A 17,106-nucleotide genomic window follows, 5' to 3' on the forward strand; every position below is an offset into this window, starting at 1 on the left:
AAGTGCTTGGCACACGGAACCCTGAAATCAGATTCCTCCACAGCGTGGCACCCATTTCCACCTCCTTATTCTGTCTCTGTTTATATGTCTGTGCTAGCTTTTAGCACATTACATCTTTTATTTGAACAGCTATTTCCAAAGAAAGTGAGGAGGAGGGAAAGGAGGACATATCAAAGTCTGGGGGTGGCGGGGTACAAGAAGGAATGAATCATTTCTGAAACACACATTCAAGTTGTGTAGTTTTCAGTGTAAAGGATTTGTGCATTTTTGTTAAAATTGACCCTTATGTTGCATGTTTTAGATTCTGCTATAAGAAGTATTCTTTAATTTTCATTTTCTAAGTGCTAGTTTCTAATATATGTATTAAAAATGAATGTTTACATTGACCTCATGGCTGTAACCTTGCTAAATTTACTACTCAGTTCTAGGTAACTTCTAAAATTATGTGGTTTTGGGCCAGGCACAGTGGCTCATGCCTGTAATCCCAGCACTTTGGGAGGCTGAGGTGGGCGGATCACAAGGTCAGGAGTCTGAGACCAGCCTGGCCAATATGGTGAAACCCCATCTCTACCAAAAATACAAAAATTAGCCGGGCATAGTGGCACGCGCCTGTAGTCGCAGCTAGTCAGGAGGCTGAGGCAGGAGAATCGCTTGAAACCAGAAGGCGAAGGTTTCAGTGAGCCAAGATTGCGCCACTGCACTCCACTCCGGCCTGGGCAAAGGAGCAAAGCTCCGTCTCAAAAAAAAAAAAAAAAAAAAAAAAAAAGCAGTTTGTTCCTATGTGCACAATCATCTGAAAATATAGTTTTAATCATATTCAAAATTCAAAAATGCTTATTCAATATCATTATTATTTTTAAGCACAAGCTATGGAAAGTAAAGCATCAAAAAATCATGCATGTTTCAGGATAGCTACTATGCAGGATTTAAGAAAATAATAGTATTATAGGGGACAGGGATTAAAATAGTTGAAAAATACTGTCTTATAGCAACTTATTATGATGCATATTACATTTTGAACTCTTGGAGAGCAATATCATGTCTTGTTTATTTGTCTGTATTCCAGCAAACCTAATAAAGTACATTTTCCAAAGTAGACAATAAAAGTTTTCCAGATACCCCAGTACTATATGCATGGTATATGTTCAATAAAATCTTGCTGATCGATTGAAAGAACCAATAAACAAATTTAAGTTTGTTGAATGATCAGTGTATGCTCAGCCCTGCTGAGACACTATAACAAGAAGACACACAAAAAAATAGAAAATACACTCATCGTTATCCATAAACATCATTTATCAGGTAATGCTGAAACAAATGCACCACAGAAAACATTTGAGTGGTTACCTGTGCATTTCTTTATATGACTGTTCCTTTTCCCATGTGATCCTAACTTGCAGCCAAAATTCTCCTCCCAAAATTCTGCAAACCACACATTTCTTCGATTGTTGGCAAGAGTTCGGCTTCTAAAGTATCGATCAAATCCTATTTCAAAGGAGAAAGGTAAGATTTTAATATTCTTTCAAAATTAAATATTGTCAGAACTTTCAAATGGACATTATATTGTGATCACTGCATGAAAAGAAACACACACACACACACACACACACACACATAACAAATGAGAGAAAGCCAGTAGCCCATAAACAAGGCTTCTCTTATGGCAAAAGCCAAGGAGGGTCAATGGACAATCCCCCCGCACCATCACCACTACTCAAGCACCTGGATCTATGAATAAGTACAACAGGAAAGCCTGGTATCAGTGTCCTTCTTATACCCTCCCCTACTCTATGTCTCCCAGAGGCAGGAACCAGTGACTTCATGCTGAATCCTGAATACTCAGAACCCAACTTAAACTTCCTTCATTCTTTCCTCTTTCCTAGCAGGGATCAGTGTTCCAGACTTTCCTGTGTTTCCACATACTTCAAAATTTCTCCCTCCTATATGTTCTGTTTTCAGCTAATTCAATATAGCAGTCATGTTAATGTCATCTTATGGAGTCATGGGTAAGAGAACTCAAGTGTCAGTTTGCTCAGGTAACCACTTTAATGAAGGGAGACCCCCTGGAAATAATGCCTTACTCCAAAGGATAATGTTAAAAGTGAGAATTTCAGTTACTGTCAAACTGATTGGAAAATATGTTCAGAAGATAGACTGCCTCTCAGGATGCTCCAAGTCTTTCCTGTTGCATTTATTTATCCATAGGATAGGCCCAGCATCATATATTCATTTTCTATAAATCAAGCATCTTCCCTCCAACAATGCTATGACTACCATAAATGCCCATGGAAATAAGCAAACTCAAACTCAAAGTGCAATTACTAACATAATGGAAGTAACTGACTATGGCCTTTTTCTTAAAAAAAAAATCTAACGGGGACTCTTTCCTAAATACACATACACACTATATAAATATAATAAATATGTGTGTATATATATAATACATATGTGTGTGTGTGTGTGTGCGCGTGTGTGTATATATATATGCATGTGCATGCTGGTTTAAATACTGGTCTTGACAATTCTGCCACCAAAGCTAAAATTTGTATTAAGTAATCAGTAATGAGTGCATTTCCTCATATTATGATACTCCAATTTTGCCTTTGAGTTTAGATCCAACTGCAATGAAACAAACTCTCTATGGTGCATTCTTACCATCAATTGATGTTCGTTTGGGCAAAATTGTCACAGCCCCTTCTGCAATCTCCTCTTGCTGATAGACAGGTGCTATTTTGGATCCCCAACTATCTGAGCCAATCCAGAGAAAATGCCCACTTTGGTTTAGTTTTTTTGCTGCTTCCAATATCCTCCTATAGGAATAAAAATAAATAATGCATATCACATGTATTAAACATACCACAATTATGAATATTACAAGAACAGCTTTGGGAAGTTGTATACACTCAGTAGGTCATTGTTGAACAATTAAGATGACCATTCTAACTGCCCACGTCTTATCATCTCCTAAAGGCAATATAGCAGAGACTGACTCCAACACATGTTAATTAGCCTTATCCTTAACCTCATTCACATGATTCTGTCTATCACCCTTGTTTGTCTTATCTCATTCAGTCCCCAAGTTTTACTCTGTAGGTATTTCAGATTTACAAACTACAAGGCAGCAGAAGGCAGTCTGTTATTGGAAGGGAATTACAAGCTTTTATGCTGAACATGAAATATGTTAGAAAGAGGATATGGGACACAAATCTGACCCTACATACAGAAGAAAAGTAATCAGCACCTGATGTCATCCTCATTGGCAAACATAATCACTGCTCGAGCATTAGGTGTTTCTAGCAGGCGTTTGATAATTTTTTCAAATTCTCCAGGTCTTGGTTCACGTGGGATTTTCTGTGACTGAGCAATGCAAACACCACCTATTTAAAATAAAAAAAAGGCGAGGGGAGGGGGTGATTCAGGAAGAGCATTTATTTAATTAGCAAACTCAATTAGCTACTTTATAAAAGCACATAATTCTGTATGAATATTATTTCTCAAAATATGTGTCACTCTCACCTATTAAGAGCAATTGTGTTTGTTTGCATTATAATATATTCACCAAATAAATGACAATAATTATTAATCAGACATGGGTTTCTTTCCCAAAATTTAAACATTATTTTTGTGGATATATCTAAGAAAACCAAGATGTATAAGATGTGTGATGAGAGTCAAAAGGTGGAAAGAGGAAGGGCTGTTGTGATTTATGCTACATAAGCCAAAGGACAAGTGACAGAATTAATAAAAGTATGAGTATGTCTTATAGTTGAGACCCTTATTAAGTAGCAAGGTTCTGTTGCTACTTTTATTTACTAGTAGACTTCTCTTAAAGTTAATTAAAGTTAATTTCATTGTATAGCTAATAGAACTGCAGCAAGATCCTCATGCATCAGCATAACAACGTCTTATGAGACAAGTGTTCTTCAAGACTATATAAGACACAGGCAAACCCCAAAGATGCCAACTCTTGATTGACATACATCTCCACTATGAAAATGGCAGAAATGCCATCTCATTTTCACTGTAAATAAAAAGAAAGAACCATTATTTTGGCCTCTCCTTCTTAGGCAATGAGGGACAAAAGAGAAAAGTATAGAAAAGATCTCTGCCTCTGAGCTGGGGTAGGAGCAGAAGAAAGAGGTTCCCCCAATTGCAGTGAAACAGAGAGATAACATTCTGAAACTAGATGAGAAAGCAATATTAGCAACAGGTTTCAATTGCATTATGGTATAAACAGTATTTTTTGAAGTCAGCTAAGAATTAAATCACCATTTATAGCGTTGCTTCAGTAGGCAAAGGCATTTTTACTTCCAAACAATTGACAATGCACTCAGTCATCCAACTGTTATTGGATGTCATTATACTCTATGCACTGGGCTCAACATTGGAAATGCACGGTCTAATCCAGGAGTTACCATCTAGTCTGGGAAACAGGCATTTGAATCAGTTACCATGGAATAGATAATAAAATATATAATTAATAGGATATTCAATATAATCAGAATACAGAAGTAGGAGTAACTAAAGTGCTTGAGAGAGCTGAATTTTAAAGAGCAAATATACATCCATGTGGGGACAAAGTGGAACATGTCTGGTGGAGGCCAAAGTATGTAAAAACCTAGCACAATCATGGCCTATGGTAGAGACTGGCTGGGTCTGAAGTTGGAAACAATGACCAAGTCCAGCTTGAGAATGGCTTTGTTAGACGTGCCACATTCTGTAGTCTGAATGTTAATATGTTAAAACTTAATCCCCAGTGTGAAAGTATTAGGAGATGGGACTGTTGAGAGGTGACTAGGTCATGAAAGTGGAGTCCTTATGAATGGGATTAGTGTCCTTATAAGAAAGACTCCAGAGATATTTCTTGCACCATCTGCCATGTGAGGACACAGCAAAAAGACACTGAACCAGGAAGAGGGCCCTCATCAGCTCTTGACCATGCTGGCACCTTGATCTCAGACCTTCAGCCTCCAGAACTATAAAAATAAATTACTATTGATTAAGCCATCCAGTATATGATAATTTTTATTTTTATTTTTTAAGATATGGGAGTGTCACTCTGTCATCCAGGCTGGAGTGCAGTGGCCAGATCATAGCTCACTGTAGCCTCAAAGCCCTAGGCTCCAGTGATTTGCCCACCTTATCCTCCGGAGTAACTAGGATTACAGGCACATGCCACCAAAACCGCACCAGTCTCCTATAATAATTTATTATGGCAGCCCAAAGAGGCTAAGACATCAAATAACTTGGACTTTATTCTGAAAACAAGGGGAATCCATTAGGTTCATCAGCAGGAGAAGTACGTGCTGAGCTTTATGCTTTAGGCAGACTTTCAAAGAAGAAAAGTCTGGTAGCCAAATGATAGATTTCCAAGGCACTGTGATCAAACCTAACACATACAGCAGATGTATGACTAACTAGTGCTAGCACATAAAACTATTTTTCTTATAAGTTAGAGAACATTCAAAATTATGCCTGTAATAGCAGGACTCTTAGTAACCTTACAATACACATTCCAGGGGTGGGAATTGTCCATAATACACAGATTGGGCTGTGTCACTGCCTGCAGTTAGCTAGTCTACTGATACACCACTACTAGTTGTGATAATTGATTCATTCCTTCAGTAAATATTTCTTGAGTGCCCAGTATCTGCCAGATACTGTGTGGGTGCTGTGGACACAATAGTGAATAAAAGAAATTCTCTAAGTTCACAGAATTCAGAAATATTATGGGTAAATCAGGCCTAATGCAAAATAAAAAGAAAGAAGAAGAGAAAAAGAAGGGAGAGGAGAAGGAAGAGGAGCAGGAGGAGGAGGAGAAAGAGGAAGAGGAAGGAGGAGGAGGAGGAGAAAGAGGAGGAGGGAGTAGAGGAGGAGGAAATGGAAGGAGGAGGAGCAAGTGGAAGGAGGAGGAAGAGATGGAGGAGGAAGAGGAAGAGAAAAAAGGAGGAGGAGGAGGAAGAGGAAGAAGAAAGAGGAGGAAGGAGTAGGAGGAGGAGAAGAAGGAGAAAGCAGAAGAAGCAGAAGCAGAAGAAGAAATAATACATAATTATAAATTATAATGAGCCCTGTGAGGAAGAGCAAACGAATTTAATTTAGATTGAGGACTGCTCAGGGAAAGGCACCCTCAAGTGGTGTAATATAGTCGAGATCAAAAGGATAAGAGCATGGGAAAGGGCAGGAAAGGGCCAATGGAGTCAATGAATGAGGGCGAGAGGGGTGGGCAACAAAAATGAGGTGGAGATAAGGGTCAGATTGCAAGGGCCTGTGGAAGACTAGGAGTAATTAAATGCTTAACTTTCTCACTAAATGTTTCTATTTCTTCGATCTTTAAGTGGCCCATAAGAATATGTCTCACGTATGAGCATTGCACTCCATGGAAGAAAAACAGATGAGGATCGCTGATACGGAGTGCAGCCTGAAGTGGGATGAACAGGAGGCAATGAACCCAGCCAGGAGGTATTGGAATAAGCAGTGGGAAATGACTGAGCCAGTGCTACTGGTGCTGGGGAGGAGCAGCTGGAGCTAAGGCAGAATCTCTGAGTTCCAGTCAGTGGAGCTTTATACTGATTTGATGTAAGTAGCGAAGCAACGGGAAACCACGAAGTATGACTCCAAGGATTTGGTCTTTGTGACCAGTTATGTGATGGTATCATTAAACAAGTGGGAAATCCAGGAGGATAAGGAGGAGAAAATAATGATTTTGACTGGAGGCAGGCTGTCTTCAAAGTATGCATGGAATGTCAAACTGAAAAAGTGAATCTGGAGCTAAGGAGAGAGAAGGGAAATGTAATACTTTTGTTAGGGGCTGATAGGTTAGGTAACTGAAGTGTTGTGGGGCAAAGAGGTCACTGAGAGAGAATATTTAAATCAGCAATAGCAAAGGTGAATTCTAGAACTCTGAAAAAAATCACCAGGTTTGGAGAAGGAGGAAAGGAATGATTACGTATTTTGAGAAAACTTTTGGAATGAAGTCTAGAGGTAAGTTGAAGACTGTGTATAATTTCTTTAAAATGCAAACAAACAAACCTCTGTGAGTGGAAACATTAGGTAACTGCAAAAATGTAACACTAAGTAACACTCTCCAGGGAACAATATCTGTTTCAAAAGATGACTGCCCTTTTAATTAAATTGCCGTGATTACTTAAGCATCCCATTAAAGGCATGTTATATGCTGAGTGTCATTCTGAGACTGTTACTGACTCTGTAGCCATAAAAAATTAAGTTCTGAAAATTTTTATTATGACTGTTTCAGAAGAAGCAAACAAGCAATCCAAACATAGTTTAGTCTGAATTCATTGATTTATTTATTCACGATGGACCTAATAACATTTTTGTTTGTAAAGAGCTGAGTTCGCTGAGTTGAATTTTAACATAGCTTAAACCCATTTCACTTTTTACTATTCCCATACCACACCTCGTATCTTTCAACCTGGTCAGTTTGTATTTTCCTGGAAAGAGGCACTGGAGTATTAATCTATTTAAGCTGAACAAATGCTTGTAGAGAACCTGTTTCACATGGCATTGTGCTGTTTGGTGCCTGTAGATATTTTATTAAAGTGTAGATTGATTATTTATCAAACGATCATAGTTAGAAGACTGGGATTATTTCCTGAACCCTGATACCCATTCACACTTTCTTTCTTCCTATCAGTCAAAAAGTCAGACAGCTAATCTCTTCGTAAGCACTCATGGTCTACTATGTCTCAGGAGTTACGGACAAAGACTGCCAGTCCTCAGCAGTTATGCTATGATGGAATGCCAATGCGTACACATAAGAAACATCAGACAAGGGTGTAAATTAGGTAACACAGATGACAGCATAAGATATACCACAGTTCAGTCATAAATGACAAACAGGCCATCCCCTAAAATACTCCTATGACTTCATAAGAGCAAGGGGTCATTACATACTGTTAGAATTTGGTTTTAAAAATCCAATGAAATTCAAAGATTCAGACCTCATCAAAGATACGTTTTCCATACAATACTCCACATCCATTGCTTGACTTTTTAAAGAGACTCTCTGTCTTGATTTAAATTCCTGGGGTGGGTGGGTGGAAGAGAAGTTGCCCTTCATCAAATAATTTATCCACTGCATCTACTCTTCCATGTCTCACTCTGAAAGATTACTAATTGTATACAATTCAAGGGACATTAACTTTCCTATTCTGCAGGGGTGTTCCTGTTCTATAATTTTTAAAGCTTAGTACTTACAGGGAAAATGTTATATTGAGGAATTTATAATTGGGTGTTTTCTAAAATTTCCTGGCTAGTTTCCTTGAAGCCTGTGTATTTTTTTTCCTTCTGGTTACTTAACAATAATTTAAAGATCATTTATTGAATTTAACACTTCATGTACACTTTACAATACACATGATCACTCCTATCCAGTCTCATTTACTCAGTGACACCATCTCTATTCCTAATGGCAGAACTTGAAGGTTTGTATCATGACCATCTCTCTGACAAGGAAAATGAGAAACAGGGGTACCAACAGCTTGCAATGCAGATACTGAAATCCAGGTTCAAAACCAGATTTGTCTGCCTCTACGTCTAGATTTCTTCCATCATCTTGCCCATCCACAATTGACTATACCTGTGGCTTTATGGTTTAGTGACTGCAAATGATTGATGCATAAGATAAAACATATTTAAAGACTTGTTTTTTAAAACGCTACCAGTTGTCCCTTGTAAATCTAATTGACAGCTACATAAATACAGTCCTTCTGTTGAGTAATAAGAGCTTAATTAAGATACTTGGAATTCATTCAGATTATAGAAGTGACTTAAAGCTCTCCAGCATATAGCCAGTCTACCCTCCAAACTTCCCAGCTGTTTCTGTTGATGCGTGTTCTCAGGAAGACTTTTCTGAGGTTCTTGTCTCCTACTTCTTTTGTACTGTAGCAATCATAATAATTTTAATTTTACTTTTTTTTGTTACTTCTTTTTCCTTTTCTTCTTCAATTAGAAATCTATGAGTATTGAACCTTATCTTTCAAATTTATCAGTATACCCCAACACGTATCACTGTGTTTGGTACATAGACTTCAACAAATATTTGTTGAATGAACAAATGCAAGACTTGTGATAGGTACTTCTAGGATAGAGAAATAGAAATGAGACAGTACTGCTTTCAAAGACGTCTCCATCAAGTAGGGGAACAAATAGCTATATATAAATATATGTTTAAAAGTAGATGTCATTAAAAGAAGTAAAAAAATATATACATATGGGTCATGACTATGCAGAGGAAGTTGTCACTGAAATGGGATCTGCCTCCCAAAATAGTTTCTATTAGGGTGCCATGAATTAGAATACTACCTAGGCCTTAGTGTATTCATCTGTAGAGTGGCATTAGAATTTCCTCATATTGATACAAAGGCAAATTTGTAAACGATGCCATTTCAGAATTTTTACCTCTGTAGAAGGCTGAGACTTGTGGGTGAGTGGTCAGGTGTCTCAGATATGAGAGATAAAAGGCTTGTATGTATTGATTTGCTAGTGCAGAGAGATGGTGGAATGAGAAAGAAAACAGATTTGTCAGAAGACCTGAGGGTGGCCCCATGTAATCTTGAAAAGTCTCTCATTTCTCAGTTTCCTCATCTCTGTAATGAGGTTCATAATAACTATCTCTCAGGTATACTGTGAGAGTTCATTTATAAACGGTAAATTTCTGTGCCAATGTGGCACATTATTATCAGTGTTAATAACAGCAATAATCATAACCAGACAAGAATCATCACCAATATTGAGAGACTTGATATTCAGCCCTAAAACACGGGTTTTTCAACAGATCATATTTTTGAACCCTTCACCATTTTATGTGTAGTATTATCAAATATCCTAAATTCTGAAAAGTGATCCTTGCTCACTTGCCTGTGCCAATAGATGAAATGGCTAGGTTTCACTGTTGATTTCATTGTTGATTACAATGTGATTGGGACAATTTTAAGGTGAGAGAATGGGAAAAGTTATTTATATTCTTCTCCCATCCCCCAGTTCCTACCTCCAAGAATTAATTCTCCTTTCAAATGGATTCCATAAGTAGTAAAGATTTGGCTCGAATATCTGAGTTGAAATTAGAATTTAACTCTTTAATCAAATGGTTAAAGCTATTAAAATATTAATGGTGCCAATTGGGTTAAGCAAAAGTTGTTATGGAAACAAGCACATGTTGTTTCATTCAAACATGTGTGCTACGTTTTTAAGAGGTTGGAATCTAATGTGTTGACATAATACTGTTGGAGTCTCCTAGAAGTAGACCTCAGAAGGAGTTTGAAATGCACAAAATTTGCTGTTGGCATCTACCTGATGGAGGGCTCCAGGGAAGCAGAGAAATCCAGGCAGAGAAATCCGGCTGGCTATGGCCCAGTGACAGGCTGCTGACACCACAAGCTCTGAGGCTAGAATGGCCCTCAGAGTTGCTTTAAAACAGGCCACAAAGGCCAGGCCATTATACCTCCACATCAATCAGTGTGATGATTCATTTTATGCATCAGTTTGACTGGGCTACAGGCTGCCCACATAGCTTGTTAAACATTATTTCTAGGTGTGTCTGTGAGGTTGTTTTCAGAAAAGATTGACTGGAGCGGTGGCTCATGCCTGTAATCCCAGCACTTTGGGAGGCTGAGACGGGCAGATCACGAGGTCAGGAGGTCGAGACCATCCTGGCTAACACAGTAAAACCCCGTCTCTACTAAAAATATTTTAAAAATGAGCCAGGAGTGGTGGCAGGTGCCTGTAGTCCCAGCTACTCAGGAGACGGAGGCAGGAGAATGGCATGAACCCAGGAGGAGGAGCTTGTAGTGAGCCGAGATGGCACCCCTGCACTCCAGCCTGGACAACTGAGCGAGACTCCATCTCAAAAACAAACAAGAAAAAAAAAGAGAAAAGATTAGCACTTGAATTAGTGGACTGAATAAAGCAGATTACCTTCTCCAATGCAGGCTGGGATAATTGAGGGCCTAAATGGAACAAAAATGTAGACCAAGGTTGAATGAACTCAACCTGACTGCTTGAGCTGGGACATTGATCTTCTCCTGCCCTCAGTGCCTCTGGCTCTCCCGCATTCAAACTACACCACTGGCTTTCTTGGGTCTCCAATTTGCAGACAGCAGATTGTGAAACTTTTCAGGCCATAATTGTGTGAGCCAGTATCTGACAACAAATCTTTTTGGTTCTGTTTCTCTGGAGAACCCTGACCAATACAATGAGTCATCAGATCTGGGCCACTCTGGAAGAGGGGAAGGTGACCTTGGGCAAGGCCTCTAGCCAGGGCAGTCCCACATGGGGTTCAGAGCTGAAGGCTGCCTGTCTATAGCACTCCCAGAAATAGGAATAACAGGTCCTGCACTGATGGGATCCTGAAGGTCAATTCACCATATGTACATTAGTGTTAATAATGTATAATTAAAATGTATACAAAAATGAAGATACCATTTTTCTGAAACAATAGCATACTAGTGTTTGCCTTATAAGGCAAATAATTAATAGAATGCTATTTTTTAATGTTAAAACTCCCTTTCAGAGACGTCTTGTTGCACAAAGAAAGGCAATCTATACAAACAGTAGAAAACTGCAATTGTAGCCAGCAAAAATAGGAGAAATAGGACCTTTCTGGTATTTCAATAAAGAAGTTTTGTTAAAACAATCTAAAAGGATAAAGAACTATATTTTTAGTTGTTGCTCATTTATAAGACAAAAATCTCTATTAATAATAGAGCAGGAGAAAAATAAAACAAGAAAAAATGTTATGGCACCAAGTTCCAACTGTGATGGAAATTGAGGATTAACTTATTGGGATGAAATTACTTACAAAGCTCTGTATAGAATAGTAAGTGTGCTTTTTTAAAAAACAACATGAGTACAGTATTATCAGTATCTCAAGTTGGTTCACAATTTCCATCAAATTAAATTCTACATAAATCAACTCAAGTCTCTGGTTATACAGTTTGTTAGAGTCACATGGCAGACTTTGGTTTTGGAGTACAAATAAGCCAACAAAATTACCATTTTATCAATTGTTAAAGAGAATGACTAGAATATTGGTTAAAAATGATTAGACTTACAGTTTGCCCATAAGCATTTTGACTAGAGTTAAACATTTTTTTGACCTAATAAAAATGTGATACAGCCCATCCACCATTATTTATTTCTTGTGAACATGCCTTCAGATAATAGCAATGAGCAAAACAAAATAACCAGGTGTTTTTTTTAAGGCAACAGAAACATATAAGCTCGCTACCCTAAATATCCTTAGCATCATTTGTATTTCCATCTTTCTGAAGACATAAGTAAACTAACAATTTGACCTAAAGTAATTGGTCCTTTAGTGGTAGTTGAGTAAAATTTATTCTATGGTTTAAATAAGTGTAATCACACCTCCTGTAACAATATTTTCACCTCCTCATGTGGTGTAAAACTGGGACTTAGCAGGAAAGTGCACAACATGAAACTGTAAGTTTATCAGCTTAAAGTGTACTTTGCAAAAGAGAAGATTTATCTCGCACATCACTGTAAAGAAAAAGTGTTATCTCCAACAACATGGATTAAAAGAGCAAAACTGCATTTATATTTATGTTCATTTTCTCTTTCTCACTTTCAAACATTTTATACTTTTTCCTCTATCAAATGCCATGTGGAATCTTAAAGGGACTCTGAAAAGCAATGCAATGAAGGAATGATACAGAAGAGGCATGCACTACCATGCATGGGGAAATAAAGACAATCCACTCTGCAATGGGACTGCAACAGAAGCAGACACTTCTCAAAAGAAAACGTACAGGTGGCTAACAAACCCATGAAAAAAGTGCTCAACATCACTGGTCACAGAGAAATGCAAGTCAAAACCACAATGAGACATCATCATACACCAGTCAGAATGACTATTATTGAAAGTCAAAAAATAACATGTTGATGAGGCTACAGAGGAAAAGGAGCACTTACACACTGTTGGTGGGAATGTAAATTAGTTCAGCCACTGTGGAAAGCAGTATGAAGATTTCTCAAAGAACCAACAACAGAACTACCATTCAACCCAGCAACCCCATTACTTGGTATCTACCCAAAGGAAAAGAAATTGTTCTACCAAAAAGACACATGCACCTGTATATTCCTCATAGCACGATTACAGTAGCAAAGATGTGGAATCAACCTAGGTGCCCATCAGCAGTGGACCGGATAAAGAAAATGTGGTAGATATACACTGTGTAATGCTATACAGCCATAAAAAAAGAAATCTTGTCCTTTGTAGCAACATGGCTACAGCTAGAGGCCATAATCCTAAGCAAAGTAATGCAGAAACAGAAAACAAAATACTTCATGTTCTTACTTGTAAGTGTGAGCTAAATCTTGGGTACACACAGACATAAAGATGGGAACAATAGACACCGGGAACTCCAAAAGGATGGAGGGAGTGGGGCAATGGCTGAAAACTTCCTATTGGGTACTATGTTCATCATCTGGGTGATAGGATCAACAGAAACCCAATCCTCAGCATCACACAATATACTCTTGTAACAAACCTGCACATACACCCCCCAAATCTACAATAAAAATAGATACTTTTTAAAAAAATAAAATCATAATTAAAAAGTAACGAAAGGACCTTGGCACAGAGAGCCCCTTTCCTGCTGTCTGCAGATGTACTCTGAGAGAGATGCTGTGATCTGGAGGTGGATCAGGTCTAGGCAGGTTCACACTGGGCTCTCACTCAGCCACCACTCACCACAGATCTGGAGGTCTGCTCAAAGGAACAGAGGAGTGGGGTGAATATGAATCTCATCTCTGGGGTCAAACTTCCTAGGTCCAAATCCTGACCCTTCTCTTCTTAGCTATGTGAAACTGGGTAAGTGAGGTGGCATCTTTGTACCTCCGTCCCTCATCTGAAGATTGAGAGGATGCCACCCAAATGGGCTTTGTGAAGAGACTCAATAGACACTCAATACATTATGTTTTCCTCAGAAAACACCTGTTAGCTGTAAATTGTTTAAAATCAAAATCAACAGCCCCCACACAGAAACAGTGGCTGTCTTTCATCAAGTGATATTCATCTGCATTACTTCTAGAAACCTCAAATTTCATTCCCCAAGTATACACAGAATCACATCTCATACTAGAGATTCCTCAAGGGGGATATAGAGTCGGCTGCAGAAAGCTGCATAGTTAGAAGAAAAACTTATGCTCACCACAATAGAAAGGAATGTCTGATATGTTGCCTCTTCTTACCTCTTCCTTTGAATTAGAAATGTCTAAGGAGACATGGGTATAGGAACTTGGAAAGATTCAGAGAAACAAAGAAAGAAATATAAAAGAAGAGAACCAGGAAGGGGAGAAGAGAAATGGTGTCGGGGGAGAATGAAAGAGAACAAGAGTAGAAAGAGGAGAGCTGAGAGAGAACACCCAGTCCAGAGGTATCTATGGAACTGGGCAGAAAAGAAATTCTCTGTAGGGTCAAGAAAGCAATTGCGAGGTGAGGAACAATTGGAGAAGGAGCACTTGACTAGGTTTAAATGAATTTCATTAATGTGTTATGTGCATTTGTATTTTTTTGGATTATTTTTGGTGAGTGATTTGTGATCTTTATTTTGTTCTGTCTGTTTATTTGTTTTTGCCATTTCAAATTAGGTTCCCAGATTCTGGAGTGAAAAATATGACAGGAAAGTTTCAGAAGAGAAAACTAACTCCCTCTAAATGCTCAAATGACCAATATGAACAGACTGTCAGACATATTTTCCAGCCTATTGCCTGGAAAAACCATTTTGACAAAGACAATATTGAAATCAAAGTGAGCACTGTTTAAATTTCTTACCTGTTCTGGACTTCAAAAAAAAAAAACACCAGCATTAGACTTTGAATTAAGCCCATTACAGAATTAATAATTTCATTACAGAACTGTACCAATTAAATACCCCAGTGTATCTCTAAGTCTAGTGAAGCCTGACATCTGTGAACACTCACTGGATGTGTGACAAATACATGAATAAATGAGAAGCCACTGTTTCCTGATATAGTGAAATTATCTAATAAATAGATAAGCACATCCATGTTTTAAAACCAACATCATTCAGAAAAAGGCAAAGTATCTTGGTATCTGTGTTATATGTGTACATATCATAAAGTCATTTCCAAGTCACAAAGGTATTTCCAAATACCTTCTGCAGATAGGACATTCTCAACAGTACATCAACAGCAGCTATTAGAGCTTGAAATCTATGTGCACTGTTCTACTCAGCACCAAGTAATATCTGATTCTACTTATCAGCATTACCTGTATTTTGCTATGTATTAGCTTTCAAACAGTGAGGGGTCCTTTTCAACAGATACAAGGACTGAGATTCTCAATTTAAGAAAGAAGAAACTGATAGCAGAAAGGTCATTCTTATTTTAGCCAAATAACCCTTCTGAGCAAGGGTTGTACAATGACCAATGTATGGCAGTAACCAAACTATGAAATGAACTTCAGAGAACAAACATCAGCACCCAAAGCATTTAAAAACTCAGTCTTTCAAGGAAATGCAGGTAACATGTAGTGTTTCCCTAGGTAATGCAAGATCATTCCCTACAGGAGGATTTGATTTATGTGCTTAGTACATAAAAAGGTTAAAAATGCAGTTATGTTTTTAACTTTTTGGATCCTACTAAAAAGAAAGGATCGCGAATAGATATGTTTTAGATAGCAAGCCATCTAACATTTTCTTGGGCTCCAGGGACAATCCTACCCTGGCCTTCCAAGTAGCTAGGACTACAGGTGCATGCCACCATGCCCAGCTAATGTTTTTGTTTTTTGTGGATATAGGGGTCTCGCTATGTTGGCCAGCTGGTCTTGAACTCCTCGCCTCAAGCAATACTACTGCCTCTGCCTCACAAAGTGCTGGGATTACAGGTGTGAGCCACCACGCCCAGCATAATTCTTTGAAGAACTCTTGTCAAAATACATTTTGGACTAGACTTTATTCAAAATAGAAGACAATTAGTAGCTTGAGAGGCAAGAACCTCCTGCAACCACACACACACACACACACACACAAATTCTATTACCTTTTCCTTCATGAAAGATCTACTTTTAGAACAAATAGAAAATAATAATATATTTGAACAGAAAAACACTATTTCACTAATGTTTTAATATTTAATTTCAGCCTCATAATATCCTAATGCTATCAGGTTAGTAGAGTAAACATTTTAAATTTCTTTTTACATGGAAAAAACTGTCCCCAAGATCACACGGCTATTGAGGAGTCAAATGAAAACCTTGTGAACCTAATCCTAATAGCGAATAATTACCACACTTTGCTGTTATCTCTCAATAATTGTCTCCTTGGTCATTAGGTTGCCTCAACGTACATAATTAAATACAACATCAACAGGTAAGGTGGTATATTCAAAATGTGAACTTCAAAGTTTTACATCATGAAGACTACATAGTTTAGATAAATGTTTTTTGGTCTGGTTCAAGTTGGACAGAAATTTCATTGACTGACATCCTCTCAAAAGAGCCTATTGCAAGCTATTTTCTCCATAAACCCGGGTCTGCCTGTCATCCTTCATGGAGCATTAGCTGAGCTCTTGCTACATGCTGACCTCTCTGTTAGAATATGGAGTTATATGAATGAATAAGAAAACACAGTCCCTCATCTTCAGGAGATAACAGTAAACAACACAATATGTAAACAGATATTATAATTTGATGTGAGAAATGCTATAATATAGGGCAGCCTAGGGACAAAAGACCAAGAAAATGGAATTTGGCAACTGTAAGTAAGATTCACTGGCTCTTGCCAGAGACCTTGGAATTACGCAGTCAGAGAAGCAAAAGAATAGTTATATGATACACTGATATGTGTCAGAATCAACAAGTCAGAAAACATTTCAGAAGTGAGATTATGCTTGATTCAGCCAGCCAAAAAGCAGCAAAATCTATTTCTAATGGATACTACCAGTCCACAGAGATGCATATTTCCTTTGACAGTGTTGTCATTAAATATGATGTAATAAACACCCTGTTTTCTGTACAAAAGGAGATTTAATCTCACTTTTCTACAATAAGAAGCAGACAACTCATGTTACTGTAGAAGGAATACAGAAAAGAAATTAAGTTAACTA

The 17,106-nt window shown here is 37.9% G+C and overlaps 1 protein-coding gene across 2 annotated transcripts in view; it reads right to left on the reverse strand.

Annotated features, from left to right (window-relative positions):
• Positions 1-17,106, reverse strand: part of GRM8 (glutamate receptor, metabotropic 8) — an 830,459-nt gene that overhangs the window by 468,607 nt on the left and 344,746 nt on the right. For both annotated transcript variants that reach the window (XM_011951752.1, XM_011951754.1), the window contains exons 4-6: positions 3,242-3,377; positions 2,656-2,810; positions 1,348-1,485 (exon numbers count right to left, since the gene is read on the reverse strand). In XM_011951752.1, coding sequence (XP_011807142.1) covers positions 1,348-1,485; positions 2,656-2,810; positions 3,242-3,377 — 429 coding nt within the window. The remainder of the gene's footprint in view (positions 1-1,347; positions 1,486-2,655; positions 2,811-3,241; positions 3,378-17,106) is intronic.

This window comes from Colobus angolensis, unplaced genomic scaffold, assembly GCF_000951035.1.
Source record: "Colobus angolensis palliatus isolate OR3802 unplaced genomic scaffold, Cang.pa_1.0 Scaffold326, whole genome shotgun sequence".
Classification (NCBI taxonomy): Eukaryota; Metazoa; Chordata; class Mammalia; order Primates; family Cercopithecidae; genus Colobus; species Colobus angolensis.